The sequence below is a fragment of the Acomys russatus genome, chromosome 27 (genome assembly GCF_903995435.1).
Source record: "Acomys russatus chromosome 27, mAcoRus1.1, whole genome shotgun sequence".
In the NCBI taxonomy this organism is placed as follows: domain Eukaryota; kingdom Metazoa; phylum Chordata; class Mammalia; order Rodentia; family Muridae; genus Acomys; species Acomys russatus.
This window is the reverse complement of record NC_067163.1, coordinates 22193403-22210836: the sequence shown is the minus strand read 5'-3', so window position 1 is coordinate 22210836 and position 17434 is coordinate 22193403. Positions and strand designations below refer to the sequence as shown.

General features: G+C 40.3%; 1 protein-coding gene across 8 annotated transcripts in view; it reads left to right on the top strand.

Annotated features, from left to right (window-relative positions):
• Positions 1-17434, top strand: part of Nrg1 (neuregulin 1) — a 190157-nt gene that overhangs the window by 45244 nt on the left and 127479 nt on the right. For 6 of the 8 annotated variants that reach the window (XM_051169377.1, XM_051169375.1, XM_051169389.1 and 3 more), the window contains exons 3-5: positions 4117-4238; positions 12102-12152; positions 13901-13951. In XM_051169377.1, the coding sequence (XP_051025334.1) occupies positions 4117-4238; positions 12102-12152; positions 13901-13951 (224 nt within the window). The remainder of the gene's footprint in view (positions 1-4116; positions 4239-12101; positions 12153-13900; positions 13952-17434) is intronic. The other 2 variants (XM_051169380.1, XM_051169378.1) reach the window with 1 other exon arrangement.

Sequence of the window (17434 nt, the reverse complement as noted above, 5' to 3'; positions counted from 1 at the left end):
TTAAAACACAGGAGATCATCCCCCCCAATCCCTTCTGTCCATCAGAGCATTTGATTGTATTACTCTGGTTTGTCTTCCAGGAAGCATAGCCCAGGCCTATTAGGAGCATTTAAGTTTTAGAAGTATCCTTTAAAGAGTATGCCAACTGGAAATGTAATTATCTTGTTTCTTATAGTTCAATCCATTTCAATAGTTAAAATAATAAATTGTGCAGGGTCAAGCAAGAGGTCTCTATAGACCAGTGTGGGGTTTTTCCTAGATTTATAAATTGGGAAGATCAAGGCTTCCTGGCTACTGTACGGTCTTGGAATATCGCTCTAATTGTCTGATTTCAGAATTTTGGGTCTTAACATAAAAAGTCCCCTTTTTTTCAATGCTAGGAATTTATTCTTCTGATATTGAAGATCAAGATTCTTTTCTAATGTTTTTAATAATTTACTGTTACCTTCTGTTATTTCACAAATCAGGCATCAAAATTCTTTTGAAATAACTTTGCTGTATTTTTGTCTGAAAGATTGGAATGCATTTATGCTTATGTTTCTTTTCTTCAAAAGTATCTACCATGAAACAAACTCATCATAGGTGGACAAAGTACATATGAAGCTGATAATCCGTTAGGAAATGTGTATTTGAATCTCCTAAAGCCTGGCACAGTGTCAGAGGAACCTGAGGAGGGGGTGTTCTAATATTGTTGCAGTTTGATAATTTTAGGGGCTGTTACTAATTATTAGCATGGGATATCTATTTACTTGTCACAGTGTTTGTTGGGAACATGGTCCAGTTACCTTAGGGAAACTTATCTTTAAATCACCTCAGTGGTTAATGCATGGCTATTCCTTAAACAGCCGTGGCTGGTTCCATTACTTAGACAAACAAAGCTGTTACAGTAAATCTTTCTGACATTTTTTTTATGGGGACCATTCTTTTCCAAAAGTACGACCAAGAAAAAACATTGTTTAAGTTGGGAGAATTTACTGGACAATCAGTGTCTCATAGATAACAGTGAGGTAATTAAAGGCTCCTAGAAACTCGAAGGGCAGACCTTAATGGTTTTCGAGGTTTTTGAGTGTAGAATCCACTTGTTATGGTTACATTCCCCCACCCCCACCTCAGATATTATACAGTTTTGTTGGGAGTTAGAGCTAGTAGAGGTAACTTGTCAGCCAACGAGTTGATATGGTCAAGGCTCCCCTGGGTCTGCACCACCTAAAACTGTCACTGCCCCTTTCACATTGCACCTCACTTCCTGCCGTCTGCATTAGGGATGTCAGGTCCTGGGATGGCGTAAACAGGAGCATCCGAACACGTCTTTAATCCATTCATACATGTATGTAGTATTGCCTGAGGACATATCAGGGACAACACAATGCGTTGTGCTATTTTGAGGATACCAGTAGTTAAAATTACAGACTGTTTGCTCTGAAGAATATGTGCTGGGTCTGGACAGGAGATGTAGTGAGAGAACTGTAATGCCACAGTCTATTTATCTATTTATCTATCTGTCTATCCTTCATTTGCAGGGTCTGATCATGAAAATCTTAACAAAGTATAAATGTTGTTTTTATATTATCAGATGAGGGAATGAGATGAGAGCCATTCCCAAGCCTTTCTAGCTCTTTCTGAACTCTCCCTGGCTGGTTCAACTCAGTTGTTCTTGCCCGAACTGGTCTTCAAGCTGACTGATTCAAACTGACTTCTCTTGCCTTCTGACCAAATTGCTCTGGCCTCAAACCAATTCTGGCAATATGTTTTAATCTTCTGGCTCCTGGTTCTGTGGCTCATTCCATCTTCACCTTTGTCTAGCTTGTTCTTTCTGCAACCTGTCTTGTAAAAATGTCCGAGTTAAAAAAATATTTCTTGGTAAAAAACAAAACAAAACAAAACAAAACTCTCTCTCCTTGTGTTGCTCTTAAGTAGCCTCTCTTTCCTTTCCTGTCTCATGAGAGTTGGGCATGTCCTATCTCTGACTCATCCTGGCAAATCTTTCTCTGATTCATCACTTTTTCTGCCCCTCAATTAGATGTCACTTTCAAACATGGCTGTTTCCTTCTATAAACTAACCTAATCTTCATTGTTTAGGATTAAAGGTGTTGTACTAATCCAGAGTATGTCTGCATTCCAGCTGGATCACATAGTCTTAGGTCTCTGGATGGGATCTCTTGCCAGAGCCGCCATGTTGCTGGATTAAAATCCCTCTACAACAAAGGGCTTGGCACTGAAGATAGCCATTGAAGACCAGTAAGATCATTAAAGTAGAAACATAAGGCTCTCGATATGAGAGCAAAATATGACCCATCAGAGGCACAATGGTAGAAGACCATGAGGTGTATGTGTGGAATTTGGGATGATGCCACCTTCTAGACTGGAGGGGAGGAGGAGTAAAGTTTGGAACCATAGTTTTTACCTGATGATCAATACCATGTGGCAAAAAGACCATAAAGTCCCGCCCTCTTTTCACCCCATTGTCCTCTCTACAGAGCATAACACCCTGATGCCAACCCACAATATAGAATAATGCTTTGACAGTTTATGTAAGGCCAGAGTAGTGTCTCATGCCTATAATCCCATCATTTGGGAGACTGAGTGTCTTACAGTTTCTGTTGCTGTGAAGAGACATCATGACCATGAAACTCTTATAAAAGAAAACATTTAATTAGGGCTGACTTACAGTTTTACAGGTTTAGTCCATTACCATCATGATGTAGGAAGAATGTCAGATGTAGGCAGACAGGACTCTGGAGGAGCCAAGAGTTCTACATCTTGATCCACAGGCCTCCAGGAGGAGACTGAGTCACACTGGCCAGACTTGAGCATATAAGACCTCAAAGCCCACCTCCACAGTGACACACTTCCTCCAACAAAGCCACACCTACTCCAGCAAGGCCTCACCTCTTAATAGTGCCACTCTCTGTGCTCCAGGCATTCAAACACAAGAGTCTATGAGAGATATACCTATTCAAACCACCACAATGATCAGGAGGTTTGGCATGAATTCAAGCTATCCTTTTTACAATGAGTTTTAGGCCAGCCTCGGCTAGTGTGACAAGCTCCCCCAACTTTCACATAGAGTCATTTGCAAACATTGAGCTAATCCTGGTAGTTGTGAGCTTTTGTAACCAATAGACATCTTAGATTATAGGCCATGTATAGCAATAAAAGAGATAAAAGTGCACATCACAGTGGTATCCACATTAAAGAAATTGTGACTATTGATTCACCATTCAGAGGGTTATAACAGTGTGTTACTGTAGCAGGAACACTTGTCCCAGTGTTAAGAACTATTTGTGTGGTGTTTTGTGCCCAGCAATGACAATCTTCTGGGAAGATACCTTTCTATTCTTCTGGAAATAATAAATCTACTCCATAGAAATTTTTATGATTTTTTATTGTTAACTCTATTGAGAAGCACGGGACATTCTTAGCTATCATAGACCTCATTAAATATTTCTTTCTACTAGGCTTTTAAGAAAACATTTTAAACATTTTTTTCTCTTTGCAATTTTTTTTTTTTTTTTTTTTTTTTTTTTTTTTTTTTTTTTACTTTTGGGATTATAACTTAATTATAACATTTCCTCCCTCCAAACTCTAAATACCACTTACCCCTTCCCACTCTCCTGCAAAATCAATGCCTATTTTTTTATTAATTATTATAGCATGCATATATGTATGCATATGCACATATATATCCCTGAACATAACTTGTTTAGCCCATACATGTTACTTATATGTATGTTCTTAGTGTGACACTGAGATGTAGGGAGGAAGGATATTTGCCAGCTAATTTTAAGGAAATCTAAGGCATACATAACATGGTCGGGGGTGGTAGCAGAGGAATGAAGACCATGATCAGAGAGTACAAACTTTACCTACCGGTGTGATGAAATTAAGATGATATCAGAGGCAATGTTTGGTCTGGCTGGAACACACAGCTGAATTGACATGATGGCAAGTGACAGTTCAAGGTTGTAGGCGCAGGATAGGAAGGGAGAATTTGAGAATTCTAAACGCAGAAAAGCGTTTTTTGTTTTTGTTTTTGTTTTGTTTTGCTTTGTTTTTACCGATGTGGAAGATATATTTCTGCGACTCTCTTATGCTGCTCTGGTCTCAATTTTACAGGAAGTCAGAACTTCGAATTAACAAAGCATCGCTAGCCGACTCTGGAGAATATATGTGCAAAGTGATCAGCAAGTTAGGAAACGACAGTGCCTCCGCCAACATCACCATTGTTGACTCAAATGGTAAGATGCCTGTTGCCCTCCGTTTCTCTGTCTCTGAGAGGAGGGACCAAGATGTGTGATAAGTTAGTTGAGTCTTATTATGAACAAGTGAAAAACATGGGAAAGGAAGACAAACAATATAGGCATTTTTTGTGTCCTCTGTCAAGGTCTTAATCCATGTCCTGACATAGCTGATGCATGTGTATTGCATAGTTATGGAATGTGTATTATATGCAACATAAATTTATGTATATGCACTGGTGCAATAAGTGTACTTATATGTGTATACATACACATGAATGAATGAATCTATTTTATTTCTATGCAAGTTCTGACAAGTTTTCATGTTCCAATATGCACTTTAACGTGATTACACCAAGCTAATGAAGTTAGTTAGACACATTGAGTTTTTAGACCTATTGGTTTTGAAATTAGGAACACTTCAGAGGCAATGAATTTCTTAGTTTGTAAAGGCTTCTTACTGAGCTTGCTGAGAGCTGTTCCAGGGAGCATTTGCTAAACAAACGAATGGCTCCAGAGGTGGGAAGTCCTACCTACCAATTAACAGCAGCTCTCAGCTCTCCTAGGGGAGGGGAAGGCAGGGGCTGCTGGCTTGTGTCTTCTATAGCTCGGTGGCTGGGCCTCTGAGGGTCACGTCTAGGCGCTGGTGATAGCCCAGCAATGCTTTTTCAAACCTTGGGACTTCCAGGTGCTGTTCCAAGACCCTCCCTTTGTGTATTGTGGCTTGGAATGACGGTGTGTTTTCATAAGCCCAGTCCTGACTTCTCTGCTTCTTGGGAGGGATGAGACCATTGGAGTAGTAAGGTAAAAATGCCAGCTCATCATGGGAAGAGAAGGATGGCAGGGCTAATCCCTTAGGAGACAGAGTTGGCTTCCATCTGTTGACTCTCACATGACACAGTATGGCATGGAAAAGGGGGTAGAATAAAAACTATGGAGCAGCATCCAGAAAATCCAAGCTAGTACCCATTCTTGTCTGGACTTCCAGAGCAGTATAATCAAAGCCTATTACTTTTCATTTTAGATATTTCTCTCTGTTGGGAGTAAAGGAAAATTGATGAAAACTAGTTTTAATGACTGGCTTTAGAAGCCATGTGTATGTGCTTATTAAAATGCAAGCGCCATTTAAAGTGTATATGAGCAAGTGCAGTGTCACTTTGCTTTGTAATCAGTACAGGTTAATCAGAGCATTTTGCTGTATTACTCTATTCCACATGGAATTTTGTAGAATTGCTGCACAAAGTTTAAAATTTAAGGATTGATAAATTTCAATAGCTTACTATTTATTGTGGTTTAGCTCATGATTTTTGAAAACAGTAATTTGTCTTTTTTGAGAACATCATAAGCTCAATGTGATGTTTTGAAAGTTGTTCTCTTCATTGTGTTCTAATATATCTTTATGATAAATGGTTACGCATTATGATTCTGAGACTCAGATTGGATATTTGTGACTATACATATTACATGCTCCTAGAGAAATAAATCTAGTGCTAGTGTCAATCACTGTTTATAGTATGATTATATTGATTATTCCATGGCTTCTGGTTTATAGGATTAAACAATGAAAATCTACCACTGTATTAGTCCTGGAATAATCTACAGGATCCATTTATATTACTGTTAACTTGGAGGTAGTGAAAGTTTGGCAAATCCAGGCTCGGTGTCGCATGCTTTTAATTGCCGCATCCTGGGAGGCAGAGGCTGGTGGATTGCTGTGAGTTCAAGGCCAGCCTGGTCTACTAAGTGAGTCCAGAACAGCCAAGGATACACAGAGAAACCCTGTCTCGAAAAACAAAAACAAACAAGTAAAAAAAGATTTGATAATATTTATGTTTACGTTTCTCACATAAAAGAGACGTCCAATTGATTTTCAAGTCCCAGTCTAGTGGTCAAATGTGAATATATAGTGTTGATAAATTTCACTTTTACAAAATAAAAGTTAGAGGCATTTATGATATTGAGTCTTTTTCTTAATCCAACCGAAAAAAAAAGGCATTAATGAACTATTTTATAGAAGGTTTGTGTGTGTGTGTGTGTGTGTGTGTGTGTGTGTGTGTGTGTGTGTGTATGTGAGTTTTTGTTTTGTTTGTTTGTTTTTCTGACAGTGTCTGTAGCCTATGTTAGCCTTGAATTTCCTATACAGTAGAGAGTGGAGTTTATTTGTGATCCATTTACCTCTACCTCTGGAGTGTTGAGATTATTGGCCTGTGCTACTAGACTCAGGGAATACAGCGGCTTTGGAGATTTACTTTAAAACAAAACCAAAAACAAAACAGAACAAAACCCAGATCCAGTTACATGCTAGACAAGCCATAGACAACCAGCTGAGCAACTTCCCCAGCTCTGTCCTGGGCTCTTAATCACTTAAGGCATCAGAAATGGGAGAGTGCAGAATCCCAGCAGCAGTGCTGCAAGGTGGCCCCTGGGGTGTTAGGAGGAAGTCATCCTCATTCAGCTGTCCCAAAGGGCACGGGATAACTAGGAGGAGTTTATGGAAGACAAAAGATATGATTAGAATATATTGTATGAAAAAAAAAAAATTCTTTCCAGAAAGGAAAAGGAAGGAGAGTCTTAGGATGGGAAGTAAACAATTTTAGGATCAGAAAAATACTAGATGTGACCTAAGCCTGCTTTTATTCCCTGGTACACAGTAGTCCACTCTGCATTGCAGTGTGGGTGCAGGCACAGATAGTTAAGGCAGATTCACTTGCCAAGAACCAGGAGGAGGAATGGTGTCAAAGAGAGAGGGGGGTCTATGGGGGAGGATCGTGGCCTCAGGGAGATGACTGGTACCCAGGCATCTCAAAGAGCTTAAGCAATGGAGTCATGTGACTGTTTCATATTTCTTTTATTTTTAAACTGCTTCAGATGGGTTTGAAATAGGAAAAAAAAAAAAAAAGGCCTCACCATTTCCTATATCGCTCACTTTTCATGTTTTCATCTCTACTTCTCTGTAATCCCTGACTAACTGGCTTATACTCTCACTTTACCGTATTCTTCTCCAGGGCTCTCTTGAAGATACTTTTTGAGATTTAACTCATTTTCTAAAGCTGGGTCCTTGGTCTCCCAACAAAATTTGTGCTAGCAAGGATACAGGCTAGCAGAGACTGTGCTACACCCTAACATAAGACCCAGAGAATTTACAAACAGTTTTCCCCTGGCCAGATGTCTTGTTCGCTGCTCAGCCAGTGGAGGAGAAAGCCTGCTCACATGTGGTTATGTACATGAAAGAAGTTCCTTGCGTTCTTCTTTTATTTGTGTCAGTGAAATAGTAACCATTATTGCCAAAGTACTCAAGGACTTAGGAAAGAGCACGCGGGTCGTCACTCGCTGACGATTCTACATTTAAATAATTTGTTTACCCTTTGCCTCTTTCCGATGACTTTCCGCTTCTTTGAGGAATTGGAAAAAAAGAACTTGCATGTGCAAACATATGTAAATCCATGCAACCTGCTGGTGTGTCTAATGTTGACTTTTCATAGAAACATCATGTCAGGTTGTAATTTTCCTGAGGTGAATTATAAAATGCATATTGTCAGGGGAAAAGGCCACACACATTTTCTCTCAGCTCATATGCTCTGGGCTCATTTTTACCTAGTTATTTGGCTTGCTCTTTCTCTAAGAAATCTTAGCTTCACAATTAATTATTAGCTAACAAGCTCTAGGAATATTCTTGGATATTAGAATAAAGGGACAAAGATAGCACTCCAGACCTAATTGGTTTGTACATTAATTAAGTAATGCTATCTTTTCAAAGGTTAATATGGGAAAATATACAACAACTCAATCCTATCTTAAGTTTTCTCCTTATGTCAGGAGAAAAAAAAATGATATAAAATTCAAGCTCTCATGGAAACAATTGAGCTCATAGCCATTGCTCTTCCATTTGAGAGAAAGAAAAAAATTTAAAAATAAAGTTAAAAAAGATTATCAATTAGTGTTTTTAAAAAATGGCTTGTGTGGGTCATGGGGTCGGTGAACCTTTCTCCTCTCTCCCAAACAGTGTTGCAGGAAGTATGATATGGTGACTAGCTCGTGGAGTCATGCTGAGAAGAGTGTCCAATAGGTTTTATTTGTTTTTATTTATGTATTTATTTATTTTGAGACAGGGTCTTACTATGCAGCCCTGGCTGGCCTGGGACTTACTAAATAGACCAGACTGGCCTGGAATTCAATGGGGAATTCCTTGCCTCTGATTCCTGGCTAGAGGCCGGTGCTACTATGTCTAGAGTCAGACAGGTTTTTAACATTTGTTAATCATTCTCCATGTGTAGTATTGTATTTTGTAGGGTGCTTATAAAAGCTACTATACATTAATAATGTGATTATAATCTGACAGATGATGTATAGCATCCCTACAGTATTTATTAATTTGAAAACTTCTCAGCTGCTTATACAGTAAGGACCATAAAGATTCAGACACCCAAAGGTTTTCCTAGGTCCATGTTCACCATTGTTAGTAAGAGGCAATCTTAAAAATAATTTTTAATCACGATTTTTGTATGTATAGTGGAGATTTAAAAGTCTGAGCAAAGTAAAGAATCATATAATGCATGTTAAATGTGCACAGACATCACATTGTGTGTGTGTGTGCATACATGTGTGTGTGTGTGTGTGTGTGTGTGTGTTTATTTTCCTGACTATTTGTGTTCTCACTATGCCCATGAAAAAGTCTCAAACAAGCTTTTCATTCATATTTATTAGAAAAATTATCTTCCAGAAGACATTTATCCGCCATTGCAGCGTGAGCCTGGATTCACCACATTGAGCTAGCTCTTCAAACATGACAAATACACCAGTGTTGTAAATGTTTCTGTGTCTACTGGTCACAAGCTGGTCAACTCAATTCCTGATGGTTCTAAAGCCTCACTAGTTACACCACCAAGTAGCCATTTGGAAATGTAATACTACAACTTACTGTACTAAAATACATTGCTTAGCTGCTAATCAAGAAGACTGTAGGACTTAAGCTTTTTCAAAATCTGTAAGTAGAATATAAAATTCCGACCACACCAGAACCAAATAGGTTTGTTTGTTTATTTATTTACTATCTTTGACTCCTGCACATGGGGGAAAAAAGCTTTCTGTGTCATTTCAGTCAGTAAGATTAATTTTTCTTAATAGCAAAAACCTTTTTAAAGTATCTACTGTTTTACTTGCTAAGCTCCGAGCTTGCATTTCCTTAATATTCAGGAAGTTTTTTTGTTTTTTTTTCTGCAACCACAGTCATTAAAGACATTTTAAAGATCTCCAGGATAAATATGTAATTTAGGAAAGGGGCTATTTTCAGTAGCCTCTGGGGCCAGGTATACCTATTGTAACCGTTTGCTACTAGGACATTTGTCTAATGCAGCATTCAACCACAGCAGGAAGTTATGGTTAACCTGCCCTCTGCTCTGAGGTCCTTGAGAATGGCTCTCTCTCCCCCCACCCTCTTTTAATCTTCTTTGAAGGTCACCGTAGACAGTCACTTGGTTTGTTAAAAATAGACATGAAGAAACTTCTGATATTAGAGTGGGCTTGGACCTTTGCCCAACCCTGTCTGGCATTGTAAGCACAAGGTGTCAGGGTGGTGGGCAGGTCATTGATGCATTCTGAAGGGCAGAATGAGGAGGCATCTTTCATTGCGGGTGCACGGTTCGACAGCATGGCGCTCCTCGCAGGTGTGCCTACGGAAGAACAACTGTTGTGAATCTTGGCTTAAAAATAAGTTTCTCTTTGGTTATATGTTTCCAAAGAAGAGCAATTTTACTTTATTTCCCACAGCCGAAATCAATAAAGTTACTTGTTGCTGCTTCGGACACAGGTGTCACCAGCTGGTTCACCTGAGAACCTCTTTTCTACTGCCCCCTGCAGGAGAAAGTTTCAAAGAAGTCATGCACCCTCATACTCAAGTTCCCTTTACTTTGTCCAGTGTCTGTAGGTAGGTGTAGGAAACCTAGATGTTAAAGACAGTCCTGCTCTGCGAATGATTGTCCTTAGAAGAGCCCATGACGAAGGAAGATTAATCATTCACACTTGACATTAGGGGATTAACATCTGGGCTTACCAAAGGCACATTTCTGGTCTTTGATTTTTTTTTTTAATTTTTTATTATTAACTTATTCTTGTTACATCTCAATGGTTATCCCATCCCTTGTGTCCTCCCATTCTTCCCTCCCTCCCATTTTCCCCTTATTCCCCTCCCCTATGACTGTTCCTGAGGGGGATTACCTCCCCCTGTATATGCTCATAGGGTATCAAGTCCTTCCTCTGAGTGCCACCAGGTCTCCCCCTCCAGGGGACATGGTCAAATGTGAGGCACCAGAGTATGTGAGAAAGTCATATCCCACTCTCCACTCAAGTGTGGAGACTGTTTTGACCATTGGCTAGATCTGGGTAAGGGCTTAAAGTTTACCAGTCCTTGGCTGGTGCCTTAGTTTGAGCGGGACCCCTGGGCCCAAATCTGCCTATCATAATGTTCTACTTGTAGGTTTCTAGGACCCTCTGGATCCTTCTACTTTGCCATTCTCCCATGCTTCTCTCATCTAGAGTCCCAATAGGATGTCCTCCCCTCTGTCCCAGTTTCCTGGTAAGTGAAGGCTTTGGTGGGACATGCCCCTTGGGCTAGTATGCAGATATAAGTGAGTATATACCACTTAAGTCTTTCTGCTTCTGGGTTAACTCACTCATTATGATAATTTCTAGCTACTTGAACCCATGGTATTTGATCATCTCTCCCAAGTCTCATAACTTTTTCTTTCCCTCTAGTTTCTCAGACTCTTTTGTTCCTAGAGAAATTTCAGAAGTTGGGGGAGTATTATCACTTCAGTCTATTCTTCTTCCTCCTAGCTGGTCCCATCATGGTGGTGTCTGTGTTTAAAGACAATTGGGCTAGCAATAAGCACACCTCACTCTACAATTAACCATTAATTAATTAGCTAATTAATTAATTAATCCATGGTTATGGATTAATTTTGACACAAAGTGGTAGTGTATGTGATCTCCTCAGCATTTTCAGGCAGTTGTAATAATTTTTGTATGGTTGCTGGCATCTTATCTTTGTCCCGTTTCAGGAAGGTAAGACCATACAAAGTTTGATAACTTATACACAGTCAAGGTTGAATGATTCTACCATGATACCTTTACATCATCCCAGTATCAGGACACTGCCTTCCAAAATAAAGACTAGAATCTGTTAACAAACTGAAGCTCATCTTAGTACTAAACACTGAACTTTTCAGAGAGTGTAATCCCCTTTTATTACATCCACAAGGCATTAAGAAGGCAAATTTAGGTTCTTGAATGAGTCCCACGATCTCTGTCTAACGGTGTTCACTACTATGCAAGTTTGTCCTACTTTCCTTTGGGGAGCTGTCTGCTCACTTAGGCCCTGTCCACAACAGCCAACACGTACCAGGCGATAATGTTCCTGTCCTGATTAACTCTGGCAATTTTAAGAATTACATGCTAGATCTTGATCTTGTTTGCCAATCCGACAGAAAACGCTGTGTTGCCTTCAGTTTTTTTTTTTTTTTAACAAAACAGTAATTTTCAAAACTCCTCCAGCATTAGAAGTTCTGCCTCGGTTTGGTATGACCTCTGATGAGCTTAATTCCCCATTTCTTTTTCCTTTCCAAGAAACCCACTGTCTCTCCAGTGCTTTCTTCCTCATTCACCCCAGGGGGAGCAAACGGTTCCTCATAATTACTTAGCACAATTCTTCTCATGCTCTTCCCCCACAAAAGAAGAACTATTTATTTGGACTGGCTGCGTGCACTGCTCCTCTCTCACACTCACCGGCAGTTGGAAGGCAGGCAATGGCCTCAGGTCCTAGCCTCCTGCTATACCCTGTAATCGTCTATCGCCTTTTGTTTTTTGCAGAGCTCATCACTGGCATGCCAGCCTCAACTGAGAGAGCCTATGTGTCTTCAGGTAAGGAAAAGAGCCTGGCAAGTTTTACTAACCAATATGAGAGGCTTAACTGCTGGCTGCCCTTCCCACTAACCAGCACTCCCTCGGCATCCAAACTGCAGCGGTTCCTGTTTTCTGCTCCTGTCCTTGTTTCAAGCTTCCTTCTCCCGTTTTGAACTTTAGGCAGGATGGCTCTTTGCTGTATACCTGAATGGTGGCTCAAGACACAAATAGGAGAGAAGGAGGTCATATCAACACGCTACTTGGAGATGTTAAATAAGTGAAGCCTGGAGTGCAAGATTAGATAGTTCTGTCTTTGGGGTGCTTCTCTTGAGTGCTGGGGGAACCCACTGGAACGAGAACAGGTGCCTAGACAGTGGGTCCAACATCTGGTGTCTGAACTTTGGGGTGCTACTGATGAGTTCTGCTGCACTAATTTTGAAACATCATCATCATCATCATCATCATCATCATCAACACCTCCCTATGAGGTTTGTAACTCGTTAGTTTTATGAAATCATAACACAAGTCATTATTTCCCCTCATTTTACAGTCAAGGTAAATTAAAGCACTAGGGTCTTTAGGTTGTGTGTCTCTGGAAGGAGAGGGGTGGGTCCCTGGAGCTCAGAGCTCTTGTACTGCTCCCCCACCCCGATGGTCCAGCCTAGCTGGCACTTCTCACCGTGGCCATACCTTTTTAAAACTACAGTGGCCCAGAGAAGCCTACACAACCTTGTCTTCATACCCTTTAGTATTTATTCTCATAGTTTTTCAAAACCACTGTTCAGAATCTGAGAGGAAGAGGTGGGTGTGCGGCAGGAAAAAAAGCAAAACCGCAAATGGTGGGGAAAAGGAAGGATTAAGTAAATTCCTTCACCTGTCATTCAGATGTGTGTGCAATGTGAGGGCTTCATTATCGAGTCCAGTAGGCATGGTTGGGAAACAGGCTTTTATCACTCTATGGTGCTTCTCTAAGGAAGTTAGACGGTCTTCAGTATTTCCTGAAATGTGACGCGAATATGATGTTTTTAGCTGTTGCTTTTCAACTCTTTTAAATATTAAGCTGTTTTGTTTTTTTTCTGATTTCCTAGGGCTGAGTATTGTCAGGTCTCATTTGTTTTTCTCCCTACATTCCTTACGCCCTGTCACTACTAAAATGCTGTTTTGTTTTGTTTTGATTTTTTTTTTCTTCCTCCATCCTTGCTACTTAAGCAAATCTTGTACACCTCTATCCTGTTCTGCTTGTTCAGCATGTTCTGTTGGCTCCTCGTGAGACTGCTGCAGTGGGGCTTGCATGGAGTCTGTTTGGCATTGTGTTGGTCAGGATGTTTATGCTGACCCAATCTGCCTGGAAAGGTTTTCACTCTTGTTAATTGACTGCGTGAATGTTGACCATTCTGGTGCAGTGGCATTTGCTTCAACTTCCTGCCTATACCTAAGAGAAGGAATGGTCTATTTCACCTGAAGTGTGGGCTTCCTAAGGACAATATTTCTCCAAGGCTTGTTTCACAGGTGGGCTGTGGGATGTCTTTACAGGTGGGCTCTCTCCTTTCCTATCTCTTTGAGAAGCCTTTGGGTTTATGGAGCAGAGGTGTCTCTAGCTATCCTTGCATAGTCCGTGCATCTTCATTTGTTTTAGGGATGCTTCTGTCTGGCTCTTTGCACTGCTTTTTAGCACAGCTTTTCCAGGCAATTCCAGAGCCTGGCAACGTTCTACTTTTTAAGTGGCATGACTCAATAAAACTTCACTCCATTTTTATGTTTTATAGAGTCTCCCATTAGAATATCAGTGTCAACAGAAGGCACAAATACTTCTTCATGTAAGTACACATACCTCTGCTTGCGCTCCCAGTAAGCATGTTTCCATGTGCCCTTGGTCTTTATGGAGGTGTGGTGTGCTGAGATTGGATTAAGATGAGATTTCTGTTTGGAGTAGAAATGGCCTCCTACTGTGTTTCAGATTAACCAGATATGCCTACCTCCTCCCTGCCAAATATAACCTAAAGAGTATACCACAACGCCACGTGTGTGTTAGTTTCAGGATAATCTGTTACCCTGAATGTCAAAAAAGTAATGCATAAGCGGGTGTGGTGGCGCACACCTGCAAACCCAGTACTCAGGGAAGCAGAGGCAAGCAGACCTCTGTGAGTTCGAGGCCAGCCTGGTCTACAAAGCAAGTCCAGGACAGACAAGGCTACACAGAGAAACCCTGTCTAGAAAAACTAAAAACCAAACTAAACCAAAACCAAACCAAAAACCAAAACCCAAAAACCAAAAACCAAACCAAAACAAAAAAATCAAAACCAAATCAAACAAACTACAGTAACTCATAGGAACTGAGGCCTAGTTTGGGATAGGTTTTGGTATGTGTGTGTATATGTTTTCCAGTTTGTCTAGACACCTTCAGCAACTGCCAAAGGCAACACCCAGCCATTTGGGATTGCTAGTGTTCAGTTCCTCAATTTCATATTATAGTCTGCTGTGTTAGAGTATGGAGACTATATATAGATGCCCTTAATTCAAATTTGATAGTTCGTAAGTAATTATGAAAACGTTTGGAGGCTTGTCCCTAGGTAAGATCCCAGATGAGCATGGCCTGTTTACTGTGAAATATGCTGCGTGCCTGTGCACTTCTTCTTCCTCTACTGGATGGATTGGTGCTGTGTGCTGCATCAAGGAGCTTAAAGAATTAGGTGCAATTAGTAAAACTAGCTCCTGATACATATTAATTAAAGTCATTGAATTAAATTTTGATATAAAACAGGTGTGCATATTCGATCTCAACAATAGAACTTAGAGCTCATCTTTCTTCTCTTAGTTTAGGTCTTAATTTAAAGCATTTTAAAAATGAGCTCTTCAGTAAATGCATGTCCACGTTTCTCTCCCAATCTACAGAATGTGTTAACGAGGCCATTTCTTACTTAGTTAGCAGCAGTGGACGGAAACCCAAAGGCAGTTGGCACTTTTTGTAACTTACCTCATTCTGTCAGTCTGTTCTCATAGATGGCATTTGGTAGTAAAGCCTTCCCTCTAGGTTAGTGGAACAAAGCCTGGAACTATATGGTATGAGAACATGCTAGGAATGTGGTTCCACTATAGGGCGAGTGCCTGATGTGGGTGGATCCCTAGGTTTCACCCCAGCACCCGAATCAAACAGAATGAATAATAATAATAATAATAAAAATCTATCTATCGTTGCCTGGGTTAGTGGTTCACAAAGCAGCGTTTAACAGGCTTGGTAGCAGCAATCTAAGACTATCAGACAGAAAATGAAATTCTAGGGGAGCTACCAGGCTTCCTCAGGCCCCGTGCTGCATATGCAAGTGGTAATTCCTGCTGGCATGCTTGTAGTATTGGTTATTTAGTTCTACTCATGGAAACGCTAGGACAAATGTATGGATTTTATAAAACTAACACAAAGGTGTCATATGGGCTTTTCTTTTCAAATTGGTACACAAAAGACAATACTAGACAATACTTTTCTCTTTGGTATATTTTTTCTGAAAGCGATTTCTCCGTATATGATTCCATTGAATGGTGCCATTGAAACCCTTGGGGCTGGAGCCCTTCATACTGTCCTTTGTGGGGAAGGGTGGGGGCGGGGATGGCGGTGGATGATGATCTTAAACATGTGTGAGCAGTTCTAGAATAGAAGCATTACTTTAATTTTGGTTTTCTAGGACTTGAGGGAACTGAAGTGAACCCCCAGCTTACATTTCTGTCCATTACAGTGCTATGGAAAGAGAAATAAGTTTGGAATCTGCCTCTGTTTCTCTAACTCCCAGCAGAATTACTTCCCAGGGTTTGGTAATAGTTTAGGAGCAAGAAAGGCTGTATTTCTGGAAGTCTCTTTTCTTCATCACTCTCTGTTCTTAGTAGCATCAGACTCACTTCAAGGCAGTACTACCAAATTAGATTTAACATTTTAGAAAAAAAATTTTTTTAAGTAAAAACTATTGAAAAGTTCACATGGGTCAAAATAATCAGGCCTGAAGAATATAGGGATTTTTTTGGTTTTGTGTTTGTTTTGTTTTGTTTTTTTTTTTCTGTTGTTGTTGTTTTCATTTCATTTCAGCGGGAAGGGAGACTTGTGTTTGAATTCCTGTGTTTGAAAAGTGTACTTTGCTTTGGAATGAAATCATCCTTGTGTGGACTCCATTTGTGAATGGTTGACACTGATATGTTCTCAGGTAAAAACCTGGAGAGGCTTTCTCGAGTAGAGTGGATAGAGCAAGCGATTTTGTATATTGGAACAGTTCCTCCTGCTTTGGTGGTTAGAACCAAAAGGCAATCTAGTTTCCTTTCATCCAGTTCTACATATGCAAATGGACCCTCTTCCAGGAAAGGCAAACACATCTTATGCAAATATGAGCCTGTGTGTGTGTGTGTGTGTGTGTGTGTGTGTGTGTGTGTGTGTGTAGGGGGGTTGCACATGTTTCTGTGTGTGGGTGCATATGGAATCAGGAAGATTTGAATTTTACTCTTTAGGAATGAAGCTGTCTACTTTGATTTTTGAGATGGGGTCTTTCACTGGCCTGAAACTTACCCGGTAAGTTAGGCTGGCTGAGAGTTCCACCTGTCTCTCCCCGCACTCTTCTGTGATTAAGAGGGTACCACCACAGCAGGTAGAGCTTGGGGTCCTCATATTTGTATTGCAGACACTATGAGGACTGAACTGTCTCTCCAGCCTTTGCTGGTTTATATTCTTGCCCCTGCTCAGAACTGTACCCGGACTACGGAGTCTGTTTGTGCCCTGGATACTGCCTGTTCCAGATGCCTTCCTTCAGTATCTTCACATCGCTAATTCAGGATGAGTTAGAAACAAGAAATTTAAAGCTGTCTGAGTCTTGTTGGTATCTCATAGCACTGGCATTAGCATACTCTTTCATCTGGTCCCTGCTTCTCAATCTGCCTGTCTAATTCCCTGCCATGTCTCTATGCACTCAACACTCCGCACACTCTGTTCTCATACTATCTAGACACATGTGGTTCATGTTTTTTTTTTCCTAGTAAGAAACATCAGACCTAGGGTCTTGCCCCTACTACATAATCTCTGCCTCCAGTCCTCTAGAAAAGAACATCATTGAAATGATAACAATTGAATAATTATTTTTATTTTTATTATATTTTTTTACAATTGAATAATTCTTGACTGAAGATTTTGTTAAGATTTACTTATTTACTATATATACAGTATTACACCTGCATGTGCACCAGCAAGCCAGAAGAGGGCATCACATCTCATTCTAGATGGTTGTGAGCCTCCACATGGTTGTCTGGAATTGAAGTCAGACCTCTGGAGA